The 15,258-nt window shown below is 40.2% G+C and overlaps 2 protein-coding genes across 2 annotated transcripts in view; one reads left to right on the top strand and one right to left on the bottom strand.

The window, feature by feature from the left end:
* Positions 1-15,258, top strand: part of LOC139935716 (C-Jun-amino-terminal kinase-interacting protein 4-like) — a 68,670-nt gene that overhangs the window by 40,799 nt on the left and 12,613 nt on the right. The window contains exons 12-22 of the mRNA XM_071930260.1: positions 976-1,128; positions 1,627-1,800; positions 2,636-2,695; positions 3,398-3,574; positions 5,825-6,038; positions 7,233-7,397; positions 8,950-9,127; positions 9,959-10,126; positions 10,961-11,167; positions 14,393-14,597; positions 14,969-15,049. Of these exons, the coding sequence (XP_071786361.1) occupies positions 976-1,128; positions 1,627-1,800; positions 2,636-2,695; positions 3,398-3,574; positions 5,825-6,038; positions 7,233-7,397; positions 8,950-9,127; positions 9,959-10,126; positions 10,961-11,167; positions 14,393-14,597; positions 14,969-15,049 (1,782 nt within the window). The remainder of the gene's footprint in view (positions 1-975; positions 1,129-1,626; positions 1,801-2,635; positions 2,696-3,397; positions 3,575-5,824; positions 6,039-7,232; positions 7,398-8,949; positions 9,128-9,958; positions 10,127-10,960; positions 11,168-14,392; positions 14,598-14,968; positions 15,050-15,258) is intronic.
* LOC139935846 (uncharacterized) lies at positions 11,770-12,420 on the bottom strand. The gene has a single exon (XM_071930445.1). The coding sequence runs from the start codon at positions 12,394-12,396 to the stop codon at positions 11,770-11,772; it is 627 nt and encodes a 208-aa protein (XP_071786546.1). The 5' UTR covers positions 12,397-12,420.

Below are 15,258 nucleotides of genomic sequence, written 5' to 3'. Positions count from 1 at the left end.
TGGTGAAAGAATTGAAATAATATTCCATGAAATGCTTTACTTTTTGAGAAAACATTAAAACAATATAAATTCTCGATATCAAGATTTACGGTTTTATTTTAAACACATGTTATGACATGGCGAAACATGCGGAAACAAGGATGGGTTTATTTTCTCCCAACTCCGATGACTGATTGAGCCTAAATTTTCACATGTTTGTTATTACATAAAGAAGTTGTGATACACAAAGTGTCTAGACTGGGACTCTTACCCACACTGTACTGATCAGAATCAAAAGAGCTTGAGTCCAGTGCGCAGATTTTTCATTTTTGAATAATTTCACTCATGATATTGGTTTAAACACTTCTGATTCCTTATAGATTTCTTTTTAAAAAATATATATATCAGTGGCTCCTTTACTTGCTTGTGTTCTTTTTTTTTTAGTTTATTAGTATTTTGGAACTTGCTTCTTATTTACTAAGCTGCTTAGGACAAGATGTCCCTTGGCTTCCTTGGATCTTCATCTCACTTTAGAATAATTTTGTGTGCACTTACTTGTTGATGGTCTCATGTGTCAAGCTCTGGTGTTTCTGTTTAGCAGGGTGTGGGTTCGAGAGTTATGTCCTTAAGCAAGACACTTAACAATGATGCTTTGTCCTGTGATGGGGCGTACATGTAAAGCCACGGGTCCTGTGTGTTGTGTAACGCACAAAAAAGGTTCAAGTCTACTTATCGAAAAGAGAAGGAGTTCGTCCTGGTGTTCCTGGTTTGATTGGCAGCATATTGCGCCAACACCTATGGTGCTATGTAAAAGGATTAGGTCTCATAATTTTCAAGTCGGGAAAAGACTCTGCTAGGATTGAAATGTGACACCATTGGAAATTTGCAAACGCACATGCACCACGTGCAGAAGGTGGTCGGCAGTTTTCAACAGATGAATCTATTTCTAAAAAAAATTGCATCTCATTTTTCTTTTTTTTTTCTTTTTTTTTCAAGGAATGCCCTGAATGTAGTGAAAGATGACCTGATTGCCAAGGTGGATGAATTGATGTCTGAGATTGAGGTTCAACGACAGGAAATCAATGGTTTACAGACGACCAAGGGACGTCTTAACCTACGCATCACTGAACTGGAAGAAGAAATGAAGAAGTATGTACTCACTAAAAAAAGTTTTGTTGCCGATTTGACTTTTGTTTCGATAGTAGTGGAATTTTACCTGACAGAAGTACATGAATGCTCAAAAAGTGACAACATTTAATTATGTGTAAAGACCATGTCACTATGTCAAACAAATTTAGTGACCCTTTACATCCCGGAGATTTTCCTGGCAGACAATATAATACAATGGTATCGTAAGAAAATTTACATTTAATATCCTAAAGAAAAAAAACCAATTTGAAACGTGCATCTTTTCTTCATATTAAAAGTTAATACAAATTGTACAATACAATCTGCATGAAATGAAGATTGTGTCCTTCGGTTTAGCTGTGTTGCAAATTGTGCCTGCAGGGAACTTTGGTTGGCTTGTTTTTAAACTGTGTACAAGTTGTGCTTGCAGGAAGTACAGGCTCTGTGGTTCTTAGTGGCAGTTGTTTCATTTATTGCATGGGCTTTACTTACAATTGCTTTACTAACTTTCATGAACAGATTAAGAGAAGAAAACGACAAGGTAGCAGCCGTAGACGAAGATGATGGTGTGCCTATGGCGCAGAGGAAGCGTTTCACCCGCGTGGAGATGGCCAGGGTCCTGATGGAAAGGAACCAGTACAAGGAACGTCTTATGGAACTACAAGAAGCTGTACGATGGACTGAGATGATCAGGTAGGAAGTCTGTCCCTAAATAATAATAACATCAAAGTCTTATGTAGCACACATCTACCAACTAGGTACCTAAGGCACTGAGTATAAACTAACCTGGGGTCGATTTCACAAAGAGTTACATGTAGGACTAGTCGTAACTTAGGACTAGTCCTACATATCTACCTAAGAGATATCAAAAATGTACAGCTAGTCCTAAGTTAGGACTAGTAACTCGTCCTAACTCGAGATAAGACTAGTCCTAACTCTTTGTGAAATCCACCCAGGGCCCAACTTCATAGAGCTTCTTAAAGGTCGTAGACACCTTTGGTAATTGTGAAAGACCAGTATTCTCACTAGGTGTATTCCAACATATACATCAAACAACACACCTGTGAAAATTTGGACCCAATTGGTCACCGAAGTTCCAAGAGAATATTGAAAGAAAAAACATTCTTGTTGCACAAATTTGTGTGCTTTCAGACGCAAAATTAAAGGCTTGCGGCCTGAATTCTTTTAATATTTGAGTGCGAAGTAACCCCATTTCTCAACGTTTTCTTTACAAAATAATCTTTCTCGCTTGTTCATCCCAAGAAATAAGTGTTGTGCCCTACCCCTTTGTGGTTCATTACAACGTTAAAAAGTCTGTAAGGTAGTGCATTTTGCTCTAACAACCAGGCTCCTATAGTGGATGATACCCATGCCCACATCCTTACAAAGTCTGAAGGGGGTAACCCTGTTTCAGCACAAGGAGTAGGTGGAAACGTGCCATACATGTTAAAGTGGCCTTGAACAAATAAAAGGTAAAAGAAAATCCCTTGTTAATTATTTCTGAATATTTCTTTATTTTATCCTCTAGAGCTTCCAGGGAACATCCATCCTTTGAAGGAAAGAAGAATAAATCATCCGTCTGGAAGTTGTAAGTTCTTCAAAGATTACGCCTTTTTTTTCCTGCTCAAAAGACAACAATTTATCAACTGTGTCTGAACCGCGGATCCTACTCAAATCAATCACAAGGTTTTGCCTGATAACTGCTTAGCCAAAATCACCCGGCCTTAATAGTTGATTGTAATTTTTCTTTCAAATTTACAAGAAAAATTCCAAACCGGATGGGTCATTTAGATTGCTATATTCTGTTGAGTTGTTGCATCACACGAGTACAAATCTGCTGGACGAACAAAGTTTTCACTAGTACTTCCAGTCTCCTAGGGAAATTTGTCCCCCAGAGTGCTGTCCCCAATTATTGGAAATCAACATAGGCTGGAGGATTATGATTCAGAAGAGGGAGTGTACGGGGTCAGAGCTTCCTGCCACACCACAACATTTGTGTGTAATTTTACCCGAATTCACACTTTTTATCATTCATTTCTAAATGACAGAAACGTTTAATTCTGAGAAGACCTTGAGTCTTTGAAAAACGTATGTAAAACCCAAGTTAGTTATTAGACTTTTCTTGCATAAATCATTTATTTTTAAAATAGCTCAATGCAACTTCCATGGGCTCCTGGTAACCAATGGAGCCAGTTAGTATGAAGTTGGTATGGCTTACAGTGGAATTATGTCACACTAGGAAACAGGATAGCTCTTAACTCCTCCTAGCCGATTCTTGTCTCTCCTACAGCTTCAGCAATTTGTTCAGCACCACACCGGCAGCCCCGCCAAGGAAACCAGGCTACCCTCACGCAAACATTCGCTACAATGCCCCTACCTCCCACGTCACACCAACAGGAAAGCAACGGAGTCAGACCATTGCGTCGCTGGACAACAGAACCAAGGCGTTTGAGTTCTTGGATGACAGGTGAGGTTTTTAGTAATAATAATTATATAAATAAAAGAACTAGTTCTTGCATTTCACAATATTGTATCAGTGCACTTTACATTATGGGGCCCTGGGGTGGATTTCACAAAGAGTTAAGACTAGTCTTATCTCGAGTTAGGACAAGTTACTCCTCTTAACTTAGAACTAGCCATGCGTTTTTTATATCTCCTAGGTCTAGTCCTTAGTTAGGACTTGTCCTAACTCTTTGTGAAATCGACCCCTGGTCATTGAGCCAATAATGTTCCTTTAATCTTTGTCAGCTCTCTGGGGAGTGTACATCCTTGAGCTGCCGTGGCGCTTCAGAATTGTAGAATTAAGATCTTGGAAACCGCTGAGTCAAATATCCCTGATACTCCAGTTGAAATGGCGGAGTGATTTGAAGCATAACAAAAACTGGTTTATCAAAGTGCGGATAGTCATTTCAGTTTTATGTTGTTTATTTGAAATGTAAGCATTTTTGTTAAGCACCTTACGAGAACAAGTTTATGCGATAATATTGTTTTGTTTTGATGGGGTTTTTTTAGTTTCACATAATTGTTGTCATTATTATGATTTTGTTTTTGTAGTTCCATACTGCACAACTGTCACATTGAATTTGAAACACTTCTATGCTTACAGCCATTAGAATCGCACAATATACAGGGGTCTTAAAGGCAGTGGACACTATTGGTAATTACTTAGGGAATAACAGTGTTCGTACCCGGTCTTCACTGTGTGGTAACGACTGGGTTGGTGGCTGGAGCTGTTAACGGACCGAGCCGGAGGCGAGGTCCGTTAACAGCGCCAGCCATCAACCAAGGTCATTACCACGCAGTGAAGACCGGGTACGAACACTGTTATTCCCATTAATAAATACCTTTTTTAGCGAATTAAACGGTTAAAATTGTCCAAATTTTGTGACTTTTCTCTCGGCGGTACTTCCAGACATATTCAGGGGCCATATTTGAGCTTTTGATGGTTCCCATCTCTTTCGTGCGTTAAACACATTACTGATCTTTGAGACCAGTGACTCTTTTAATTAATGATCTGTTCAGCGCCTTCACGGGGGTCAAAGGAGGCAAATGATTGGACGATAGCTGTTCCTTATGCATTAAAACGCGCGCATGAGCCGCAGTTTATACGCGTGCACTCAAAGTTGATACATTTTCAGCGCGCGTATGCGTAAGCGCGCGAAGTTGTAATGAAATTACGGGGATATAAATAAGCGTGCGTTACAGTGCAACGCGCAAGGTTTACACAATGTATGCTGATTTAGTGGCCACTTATTCGCTATTTTCCAAAGCCGGTCTTTATACCACCGTTAACACTCCCACACGTGACCGGGTTTTAACCAATCAGAAACTTGAAACCGTCCAAGGTATTTATTAATAAAAAATAATTGTTAGCATAAAACCTTACTTGGTAACAAGCAGTAGAGAGCTGATAATAGTATAGAACATTGTGAGAAACGGCTCCCTCTGAAGTAACGTAGTTTTCGAGAAAGAAGTAATTTTCCACGAATTTGATTTCGAGACCTCGGACCTAGATTTTGTGGTCTCGAAATCAAGCATCTGAAAGCACACAACTTTGTGTGACAAGGGTGTTTTTTTTTATTATTATCTCGCACCTTTGAGCTCAAATTCTCACCGGTTTGTTATTTTATGCATTTATATGTTGAGACACACCAAGTGAGAAGACTGGTCTTTGACAATTACCAATAGTGTCCAGTGTCTTTAAGGGCAGAGTTCTCTGGTACACAGAGCTTTGAAATTAGGCCAAGATCAACTTCTGGATACTCAGTTGTGAGAGCGCCAGCACGTTTCTGGAGGTTGTTGGTTCAAATCTCACTCTAGTCAATCCTTCGTTGTTCAATTCCAAATCATTTATTTTTGTTCAAGGGCCAAGTTTGCCTGGCCGTATTTGCCAAATAACTTTCTGATGACATACTCTGACTGTTTTCATCTGGGCCCAATTTCATAGAGCTGCTTAAGCACAAAAATACGCTGAGCACAACAAAATTATGTTTACCAGAATAAGGTTACCAGCTTAACCACCGTGTCACATGTACAGTATTTGTGACTGGTATCACGCTCATTTTTGCTAAGCAGACACATGTTAAGCAATATTTTGCAGCCCTATGAACTTGGGCCCTGGTATCATTCTAAGACACAAATCCCCAAAATATTCCTAATCTGCACCCCATCTGTTTACCCTTCCTTTGATTCTCTTCTTATTTTTGACCATAATCAGCGACAACCAACGAAACAAGGACAAACGAGAACAGTACAAAAAGGTCAAAGCTCACGTACGGCAGGACGACGGCAGGGTTCAGGCTTACGGGTGGAGCCTACCGGCTAAGCTACCAAGCCCACCCAAGGGCCCCTCCCAACAGCCCAGTAACCTTGTAGGGGTGCCTGTCCCGGTGTTTTGCCGACCGTTGGCGGAGAAGGAACTTGGAACTAAGGTTAGAGACATGGTTTGTTTTGAGAAACTTTCCTGCTAGGCATGAGTTACTGAGCAAGACTGTGCAATCTGTCATTCATATAACATTGTAATTAACCAAATCATCTTTCCACGCCAATCGCAAATACTCGTTACGCACTTTATAGGCGTAGAATGAGGTGCATGCTGGTCTAGTTTGATCACTAGACCAGCTTTCACCTCATTCAACAGTTAGCGCTTGCACAATGGGTGTTTGCCAAAAGGTCTATGCCACCTGCCCCCACTATCAGCAAACACCCTCCCACCTCCTTCCCCATTTACATGGGCCTCACAGCGTTGATCAAAGACACCACAGAACATTTCAAATGGTAAACAGTAAACTAATAGCTAGAAGGTTTGCTGATTAATACGTGCATGCTGGTCACCAGTGAACCTGCATGACTCAATTCAACAAATCAGTTGCAATGGCCTTATTCTGTTGATATCAACTCATTGACGAGACGAGATATCCACACTCAAACTCAACTCAGTTCTTCAAGTCACATCCACACCACCTCAACACACCTTTTAACCCGCCTTGCTTGAAGGATTTGGGTACTTTTTGTAACACAAAACACAGTGTCCACAGATTTATATTAAACTTGCACACTTAGAAGATAATGTTAATAGAAAGCGCACCTTAAAATATTACTTGATGAGGTGCGGTAGTTTTTGAGAAATTAGTAAAACAAGCTTTCTACTATCATTGTCTTCAAACTGTGTAAGTTTATTGTATATCTGTGGACAATGTTTTTTTGTCCTACAAAAAGTTACTTTAAACTATAATAAAAACAACTCCTTTCATTAATGCTCACTCCTTTCGAAATCTCAAAGATGTACTGTCCCCAGTTCATCTAAAGTTAAGTCCAAAAGAGCTAGGTTTGAGTTTTTGAAAAAAGACCTCACTTAGGACTAGTCCTAGGGGTTATTAAAAACTTAAGGCTAGCCCTAAGTTAAGACCAGTAACTTGTCCTCACTCAAGAACAGACTGGTCTTAACTCATTGTAAAATCAAATACATCTGCTCTGGTACATCCTTGCAACCAACCCACTGGAACCTACTACCCCACCAGCAATGTGCTCCAGACTCAAAAGCACCTGCACCCCACCTACGCCCCCCGAGGCCAGCCACTCAGTCCCCACTAAAAACTCCTACGTCTCGATCTGTGTGTACGCAGATATGGTGTGCAGCGGGGGTCAACCTAACCGGCGGGCGTACCAGGGACGGCGGGTCCATTGTTGGGGCCAGCGTCTTTTACTCCAGCACCTTACCGGAGCAAGACACCAGTGAGAGAAAAGAGAGATCAAACTCCGAGTTGGACCGATTCGATGACCAGATCACAGTAGGTGGACTGTTGTGGTGGACCCAAGAATTAGTCACTTATAGACGCAGGCTTTCGTTTCTATCTACACATTTTCTTTTTTTTATTACAAATTTTTCCCAGCTTATTGCTTTCTCATCATCCAGTGCTTCCAGTTCTTTGGTTTTAATAATTTTGAATGGCTTTTTTTTTGTTTTCTTGGACAGACTTTCAGTTCTTACCTAACTGCTTGTTTCAAAAGTACTTTTTGTTATTTTTTTTTATTTTGTTGGGTGCCGATAGCAATAACACAAGTTCAACTATTATAACAAGTTGCAGGAACAACCAAATTTCGGGCGTCTTCTTGCTTTGATCAAGTCGGGTGCATACAAATGCAAATGAGATGACATTATCAAACACTGGACAAATCAGAATGTTCTGGATTTGCATACGACTGCACCTATAAATAAATGAATATATTTTGATGCCTACTTTTAATCACTTCCCTCAAAATCTGTGGGGTTGGGTGGTTGAGGGTGTCGTCTGAAATGCAGGCCACGAAATAACCCACGTCACCCACAGCAATTGCCGTGATGCCCTGTGCTTTTGCTGTGGTGCTCTCAGCAAGGTTCCAACACAAACTTACATTGTCCCCAAAGAAAAAATTACTGAGCCCCTCAAGAGTGAAGTCCAAGGCCTGAATTTACAGAATTTCGCCCTTGGCACTTTGCTTGGGCAGCTTATTTGTTCATATCATATCACAGTGAATTTTACATCTCATTCATCAAAGTCAATGCTATTTAACTCTGTTTGGCTTGTACATTCATACATTCCATTCCATTGCATCATCAGGGAATGCTGTTTTCAATGCTGTTGTATTGGTTCATGCGCAGGCTTTCACTAGTGTCGTGGTGGCGCTGTGAATATCATGTGCTAAAGATGTGAATGAAATGAATGCTAAGCGCCTTTGCATTTCAGTAGTCACGTAGGAAACTAGCAGAGGAAGTTTGCAGCTGATCGCGTTACATGTACTGTACATGTAACTCTTTTTTCATTTTGTTTTGCATTTTGTACCTAAAATGCTCAGCTTTTAGAGTTTTTTCAAATTTCTGTATCAAGAGAAATAATAAATCTTTCTCACCAAACAAAATATACCAATTGCTGATTTTAGTTGCCTTGGTAAATCTCAAAGTCAATAGTATTTCCGGAGTGATGTATATGACTGATGACTTTTTTTGAGTACATAAAAAAAGATCATACATGTATGATAATGGCACTTTCAGTATACATAAAATAGATCGTACTTGTGCGATAATGGTACTTTCGGATTAATAAAATAGATCGTACTCGTGCGATAATGGTGCTTTCGGATTAATAAAATAGATCGTACATGTACAACCTTTGCACTGAAAATGTTAAAAATACTTCAAATTACTAAATCCATTTTAGCAATTAGAAAGCTGTTGCAAACTGCTTACCAACCAAAAGGTATGGTATAAATGCAAAAAATGGCCCGACGCTTCAACCCTAGTAGAGGTTTTCTCGAACAACCCACTTGACCAACTTTTTTGTTTTAAACTTTTATCCTTTTCAGAAACAGCAGAAAGAAATCTGTGAGAGTCTTAAGAATCAGTTGTCGTCTTTAGTGTGGATATGTACGACGAACCACGACGTGAGTAAAGTCACCGTGATCGACGCCAACCAACCCCAGGCGTTACTCGATGCTTTCCCCGTCAAGAATCCACACATTCTCTGCATCGCCAGCGTACCAGGTAAGCAATAGATTTGGGAACAATTTCATGAATCAAACAAACAAACAAACACCCCAAAATCTTAACAAACAAACAATTTAAGAACCACAAGAGGGGCCACGAGGAACGATTTAACCAAGATGACAGATTAAGAACTATGTTACCTAATGGGAGACAATGTGGGTTTTTTAAGAAGGTGTGCAAAGGAGGGGATAAACAAGCAAATCATTACTAGAGCGTGTATTATTAAGGTGCATAATGCTGACAGAGGGGAAGCTATTGGAGAAAGTGTGGGACAGAAGATTATTTGTGTAATTAAACATGAATATGATATCATTATTTTGTATGTTGCTGTTAATAATAATAATGGTGCTACGGCGCACTCAGCAGCCACAGCCAGGAACACCAGGGCAAACCCCTTCTCTTTTTGATAAGTACACTGGGTTCTTTTACATGCGTTTACACAACACATGGGACCAATGGCTCTACGTCCCATCCGATGGACGAAGCAATGGTTGAGTGTCTTGCATAAGGACACAAGTGTCACGGCTTGGGGATTTAAACCCACACTCTGCTGATTAAAAACACCAGAGTTTGAATTAGGTGCTCTTAACCGCTCGGCCATGACACTTCCGTGTGGCACCTTTGCATGAGCTTTGTGAAATGGAAATAAATGGAAATCCTGAAACCGCTCGGCCATGACACTTCCGTGTGGCACCTTTGCATGAGCTTTGTGAAATGGAAATAAATGGAAATCCTGAAACCGCTCGGCCATGACACTTCCGTGTGGCACCTTTGCATGAGCTTTGTGAAATGGAAATAAATGGAAATCCTGTTTCCTTGGATGTCTAGGAGCGATGGAGAGTGACTATCCATCAGAGGATATAGAGGCAGCAGACGATACCGCATCAGTCAACTCAGTAACCAGCGGTGGTAGCGATACTGGCGTAGGAACGGTTACCTTGGTGACGGTCAATGTACCCATCACACCAAGGAGCTCCACACCCTCCTCAGAAAAAGGTAATCAGAGATGAGTGAATTACCAACAATTTAAAGACATAGTTGAACAACCACTTCAAGAAGTCGATGGCATCAATCTGAAAGCCTGCTGATTATAAAACGCCTTGAATTGCGCTCTTAAAGTGTCACAGCAATTTTTCTCTACTACGCGGTAGTAGAATAAAGAAAGACAGTTCTCTAAGAACAAACTCTACCTGGCAAGTAGATAAACACAAGGTGCTACCGCAAACCAAATATATATTGATACCTCACCATGCAATGCCTCAAATCCTTCGCTTTAAAAAATTGTAATGTAACAAAACTGTGACATACGTGTAGAAAAACTCTTAATCGTCGGCTCATGAGTATAAGGTCGTTAGTGCAGTTTGCATGGATTTTATAAAATTGCTTAATTGCGTATTTTTAAGCTCCTTGTAAATGGAATCTATTGAACAAGAGTGGTCTTCAAAGTATTTGTTTGATTAAAAGAAACATCCATTATCTGCCTCTTAATATCCGTAACATGTCCTCTATTCATAAGTTCGAAGAGGCCCTCAAAACTTTTTATTAATTGTTGTGTTTCTTCCTTGCGCCATGAGCATCACATGTGGTGGATACCGGCGCATTATAAGTGTCCATATTATAATGGTTATTATTATTATTATTTTTAATTGTTTTATTTGTTTTTATTTTTTTATAAATAACAGCGATTAACCACCACTAACGAGTATCTTAAAGTAAAAATAGTATATTTTTTTTTTTTAAGAAATAAGAAAGCGCTAAAAACATCCAATAAAATAAGTAAAACATTTTGTTGATTTTGATTTCGTTTCGAACTTATGCTGTTCCTTTCAGGGGATGGCAGTCAAAGCGAAGACGCGGCCGAATTCAAAGCGGAAGTCGGTGACACCAACTTCTCCAACATCGCCTCAGTCAAGGACGTCGAGCAGTCTATCACAACCGCAGCCACCACAGCACCCCTACAAGACACGGTCGGCATGGAGGGACTGGTACGTGAACAACACTTTGGGAGGAATGGGTCGACCTCAAGCACGGATACTGGTAAATAATAATAATAACTTTAGATTTATTTAGCACATAATAATCAATACTTATTTTCCTTTGTGCTTTACAAAAGAGTATATGCTTAAAGGCAGTGGACACTATTGGTAATTACTCAAAATCACTTTTAGCTTAAAAACTTACTTGGTAGCAAGTAAAGAAGAGATGTTGACAGTATAAAACATTGTGAGAAACGGCTCCCTCTGAAGTAACGTAGTTTTCGAGAAATAAGTAATTTTCCACGAATTTGATTTTGAGACCTCAGAATAAGATTTTGAGGTCTCGAAATCACACAACTTTGTGTGACAAGGGTGTTGTTTTTTATTTCATTCATATCTTGCCACTTCGACGTCCAATTGAGCTCAAATTGACACAGATTTGTTATTTTAGGCAAATGAAGTGGGCAGACTGGTCTTTGACAATTTGCAACAACATAGAATATAGACAACAAATACTACCACTACATATACATGCACATTGACACCTCAAAACAAGAATTTTCATGCTACTTCGCTACGCTCATACGCATAAAAAACAGTTTAGTGTTAATGGACACGCCATAATAAAGGAAAAAGGAGGCAATAGGATTTGATTCAAATTATTCATTTACAGCATGGGATAATGGTGGTATCACAAGCGGCTTTTGAAAATTGACAAAGTATAATAGGTAGGGGTTTAACAAATCGCTTTATAATACCTCGAAAAAGATGGCGATCAGGATGACCCAATGTGGGCCTAGAACCACTCTGCTGGTGTTGCGGAGCCTCATTCCGTCGCCGCTTGCGAGACTCTATATCTTTCAAAGCAGCTTCCTCTGCGATGAGAACATTTTTCTGCTGTTCAGCAGTCAATTTGTCGACATTGGTTTTGTCTAGATGTGACACGGTACCCCAGCCGGCCTTGCTGGAGTCGGCTATTCGAACTTTCTGCTTTCTTTCGGCAATCAGGGTCGTCCCTTCTTGTACTGCTTGTAGGGCTGCTTCGATGTTTATATCGACGGTCAAGGCAGATTGGATTTTGCAAAGTACGATCTCGAGTTGTCCGCAGAATTCGTACTTGGCGATATTGCCTGGTCTTGCTAGATCTTTAGCTTCAAATTTTAGTTTGAGTTCTTTCAGCGCCGTAGAGTCATTGGGTGTTTTGTTGATAGCACTAAACTTAGCTTCAAAATAGTCTTTAAACTTGTCAAAAATTTCGGCGGTTTGAACGTGGTCGCTTGAAGTAGACATGTCAGGTTTAAGTATTATTGGCAAAGATAGATGATACTTGGTGTGTTTGTGAAATCACCTGAATGGGGAAGCTGAGAAAGCGCTTCATTTATATAGGGGTACGCTTGAATGAATTAGACTATCAAACACAATGGTATGGGTGCATCTCTGACGCGAGGAAAGCATAAAATGCAAATTAGAATGAAGGCCTATGGCGCGCCAAACAGACAAAACTAAATTGTTACACTACTGTAGGAAAAGGTGTGTCTTTCAGGCTCTCTAAAAAATCATAAGGGGAAGATGTATTCTTGATGGTCCAGGGCAGAGAATTCCACAAAGCTGGAGCCCAAACCACAAAGGATTGGTTTCCATAGGTATGAATATTAACAGGATATGGTAGCTACATAGCACCATATATATATTTGGTTTGTGGTAACACTGTGTGTATCTACTTGCCAGGCAGAGTTTGTAATTAGTGAACTGTCTTTCTTTATTCTACTACCGCGGAGTAGCTTTGTCGAATGCTCGGGAGACTTCTCAGTTCTGAAAAGAACTGTCCTCCTTTTAAAACTACTACCCTAGCGGAAGGTATAGAAAATCAGCTAGGACTACTACTTTAGATGTGACTACTACATTACTTTAGCACCATTTGTAAATCTCTTTTGAGTATTGTAGGTTCTGACAACTCAATATACATGTTACTGTTTATGTCTGTTTATGTCACAGTGTGCACTATTTCTGCTGGGGTGGATTTCACAAAGGTAGTCCTAACTTAGGACTAGTCCTAGGCAATGCTAAGAGATGGGACCAGTCCTAAGTTAGGATGAATTACTGGTCCTAACTTAGGACCAGTCCTATCTCTTAGCATTGCCTAGGACTAGTCCTAAGTTAGGACTACCTTTGTGAAATCCACCCCTGTTCTTTTTCATTCCATGAGATAGGAACATTCATAATGTGTGCCAAAGTAAAGTTGTGGGATGCTTTTGGCCGTCAGACCAACACGTGGTTGACTGTCACTTAATGCTTACCGACAATCCCCCTGAATTAAATCAAGAATTCTGGAGAGGTACATGGAATGGGGAGTGAAAGGACAAAGCCAATGAGTCTACAAATAATGAATGTTTATGAGCCTTGAGGACATTTTAATGAGTTGAAAAATAGCATATTTGAATTAACGAGGCAAAGCCTACCTTCAATCCTCCAATCAAATGACAAATTTCATTCAGGTGTTATGTAAAAAGTGTTAATATCTGGTGGCGTGGAGGGTTGATCTTGGGGAGAAGTTGATGTTGTCTCGTCTTGAACATATTGGCAACATCAGACATGTTGTGGAATGTTACATGTAATTTTCAACTTGCAACTCGTAAGGTGTCGTAACTCTGTCAGTATGGCGTGTCATGGCCGAGCAGTTAAGAGCACTGGATTCAAGCTCTGGTGTTTGATCAGCAGAGTGTGGGTTTGAATCCCGGTCGTGACACTTGCTGATAAAATTGGGTATTCTGCTCTGCCGGCCAGGCTTCGGACTGAAAGTACCCAAGCTTACATCCATATGGACTGTAAGAGGGGTACCCCTGTTTCAGCCCTAGGAGTAGGTGTTAACGGCCTCTGAAAAAAATAATTGTAAAAAAAAAAAAAAAAAGTAATTGTTTTTTTTAATATTCCTGTAGGCTCTGGTCTTCAGGAATATTTTGTTGGGAACATTCCACGCTTTTGAGGCACTCTCTTAATGTAGAAGTGACCTGGGCTCGATTTCACAAACATCGAGAGTCATCTTTTGGTTGTTAATTTTATCAAAGTGGTTTGTATTTTTACAGCACACTTTGCTTAACAATTCTGTTTGTAAGTGTAATATAACCCCACTGAAAGCCACGCCCACTTCACACAAACTGGCTCCACTGATGACCAGAAGCCCATAGGAACTCAGCTGCAATGAGCTAGGTTTTTTTTCCTTTGATGATTGATGCAATGTGACCATAATCATTTCATTATAATTTCATTTGATTATTCCCCCTTACAGAGACTTCAGGTGACCCTCTCGGTGTGACCAAAGACTCCATCCCGACCGAGATGCTGAGGAGACATCGGTCAAGCACGGCCGGAGCGAGTGACCTTCTGAAGGACGGTCTGTCCGCAGCGCCGACCGAGAATGACGTCATGTACGAGGAGGCTGAGAAGATGAGTAGTATTAAACCGACGATGTGGCTGGGCGCTCAGGATGGCTGGTAAGTTGGAATCATTGTCTGAAACTCAGTCTGCCCTCGCCAAAGTACAGACATGAAACATCAAATTTATGTATATGGCAAAACTGGTAAATCTTTGGCCAAGTTCAGAGAAGAACTGTAGTTGTTAGAGAAGAACTATAGTTGACAAAAGTTCAACTACGTTAGCCCAAACACTGTCCTATTCAACACTAGTTAGACTAATTGTATACACAACTTTTTTTTAAAGCTTTCTTTTTGCCCTTCTCACTGGCTACCAGATGCTTACCTCTGCCGACCAAACAAGATATTGAGTTGTCTTCATTTCTTTCAGAGAGCCTACGCAACTCAAATGACTAATGCTACCTCTTCTGCTGTCTTGTATTTTCCTCCAGGTTGCTCGTCCACTCTGCCGTATCTCAGTGGAGAAGGTGTCTACATTCTATTAAACTCAAAGAGTCAATCTTATCTATAGTGTAAGTATCCAAAACTTGTCAATGGGCCATATTTTTGACCGCGTGAGGGCGTTCTCAATCACTTCCGGGGGTATATTTACTCATACCCAAAACAGTTATTAAAGGTTGGAACACATTACAGTGTATCAGCACAGTCGTCTAATCCATCACGGACAATAAGACTTTTAAAGGAGCCTTTATAATCCACCTCTAAAGCAAATTGAAACAAC

This window comes from Asterias amurensis, chromosome 4 (assembly GCF_032118995.1).
Source record: "Asterias amurensis chromosome 4, ASM3211899v1".
NCBI lineage: Eukaryota > Metazoa > Echinodermata > Asteroidea > Forcipulatida > Asteriidae > Asterias > Asterias amurensis.
Note: the sequence above shows the minus strand (reverse complement) of the source record. Positions and strands in the feature narration are given on the sequence as shown.

Excerpts from the sequence above, each read along its gene's own strand:
- LOC139935846 (XM_071930445.1), bottom strand. The coding sequence starts at position 12,396 with ATGTCTACTTCAAGCGACCACGTTCAAACCGCCGAAATTTTTGACAAG.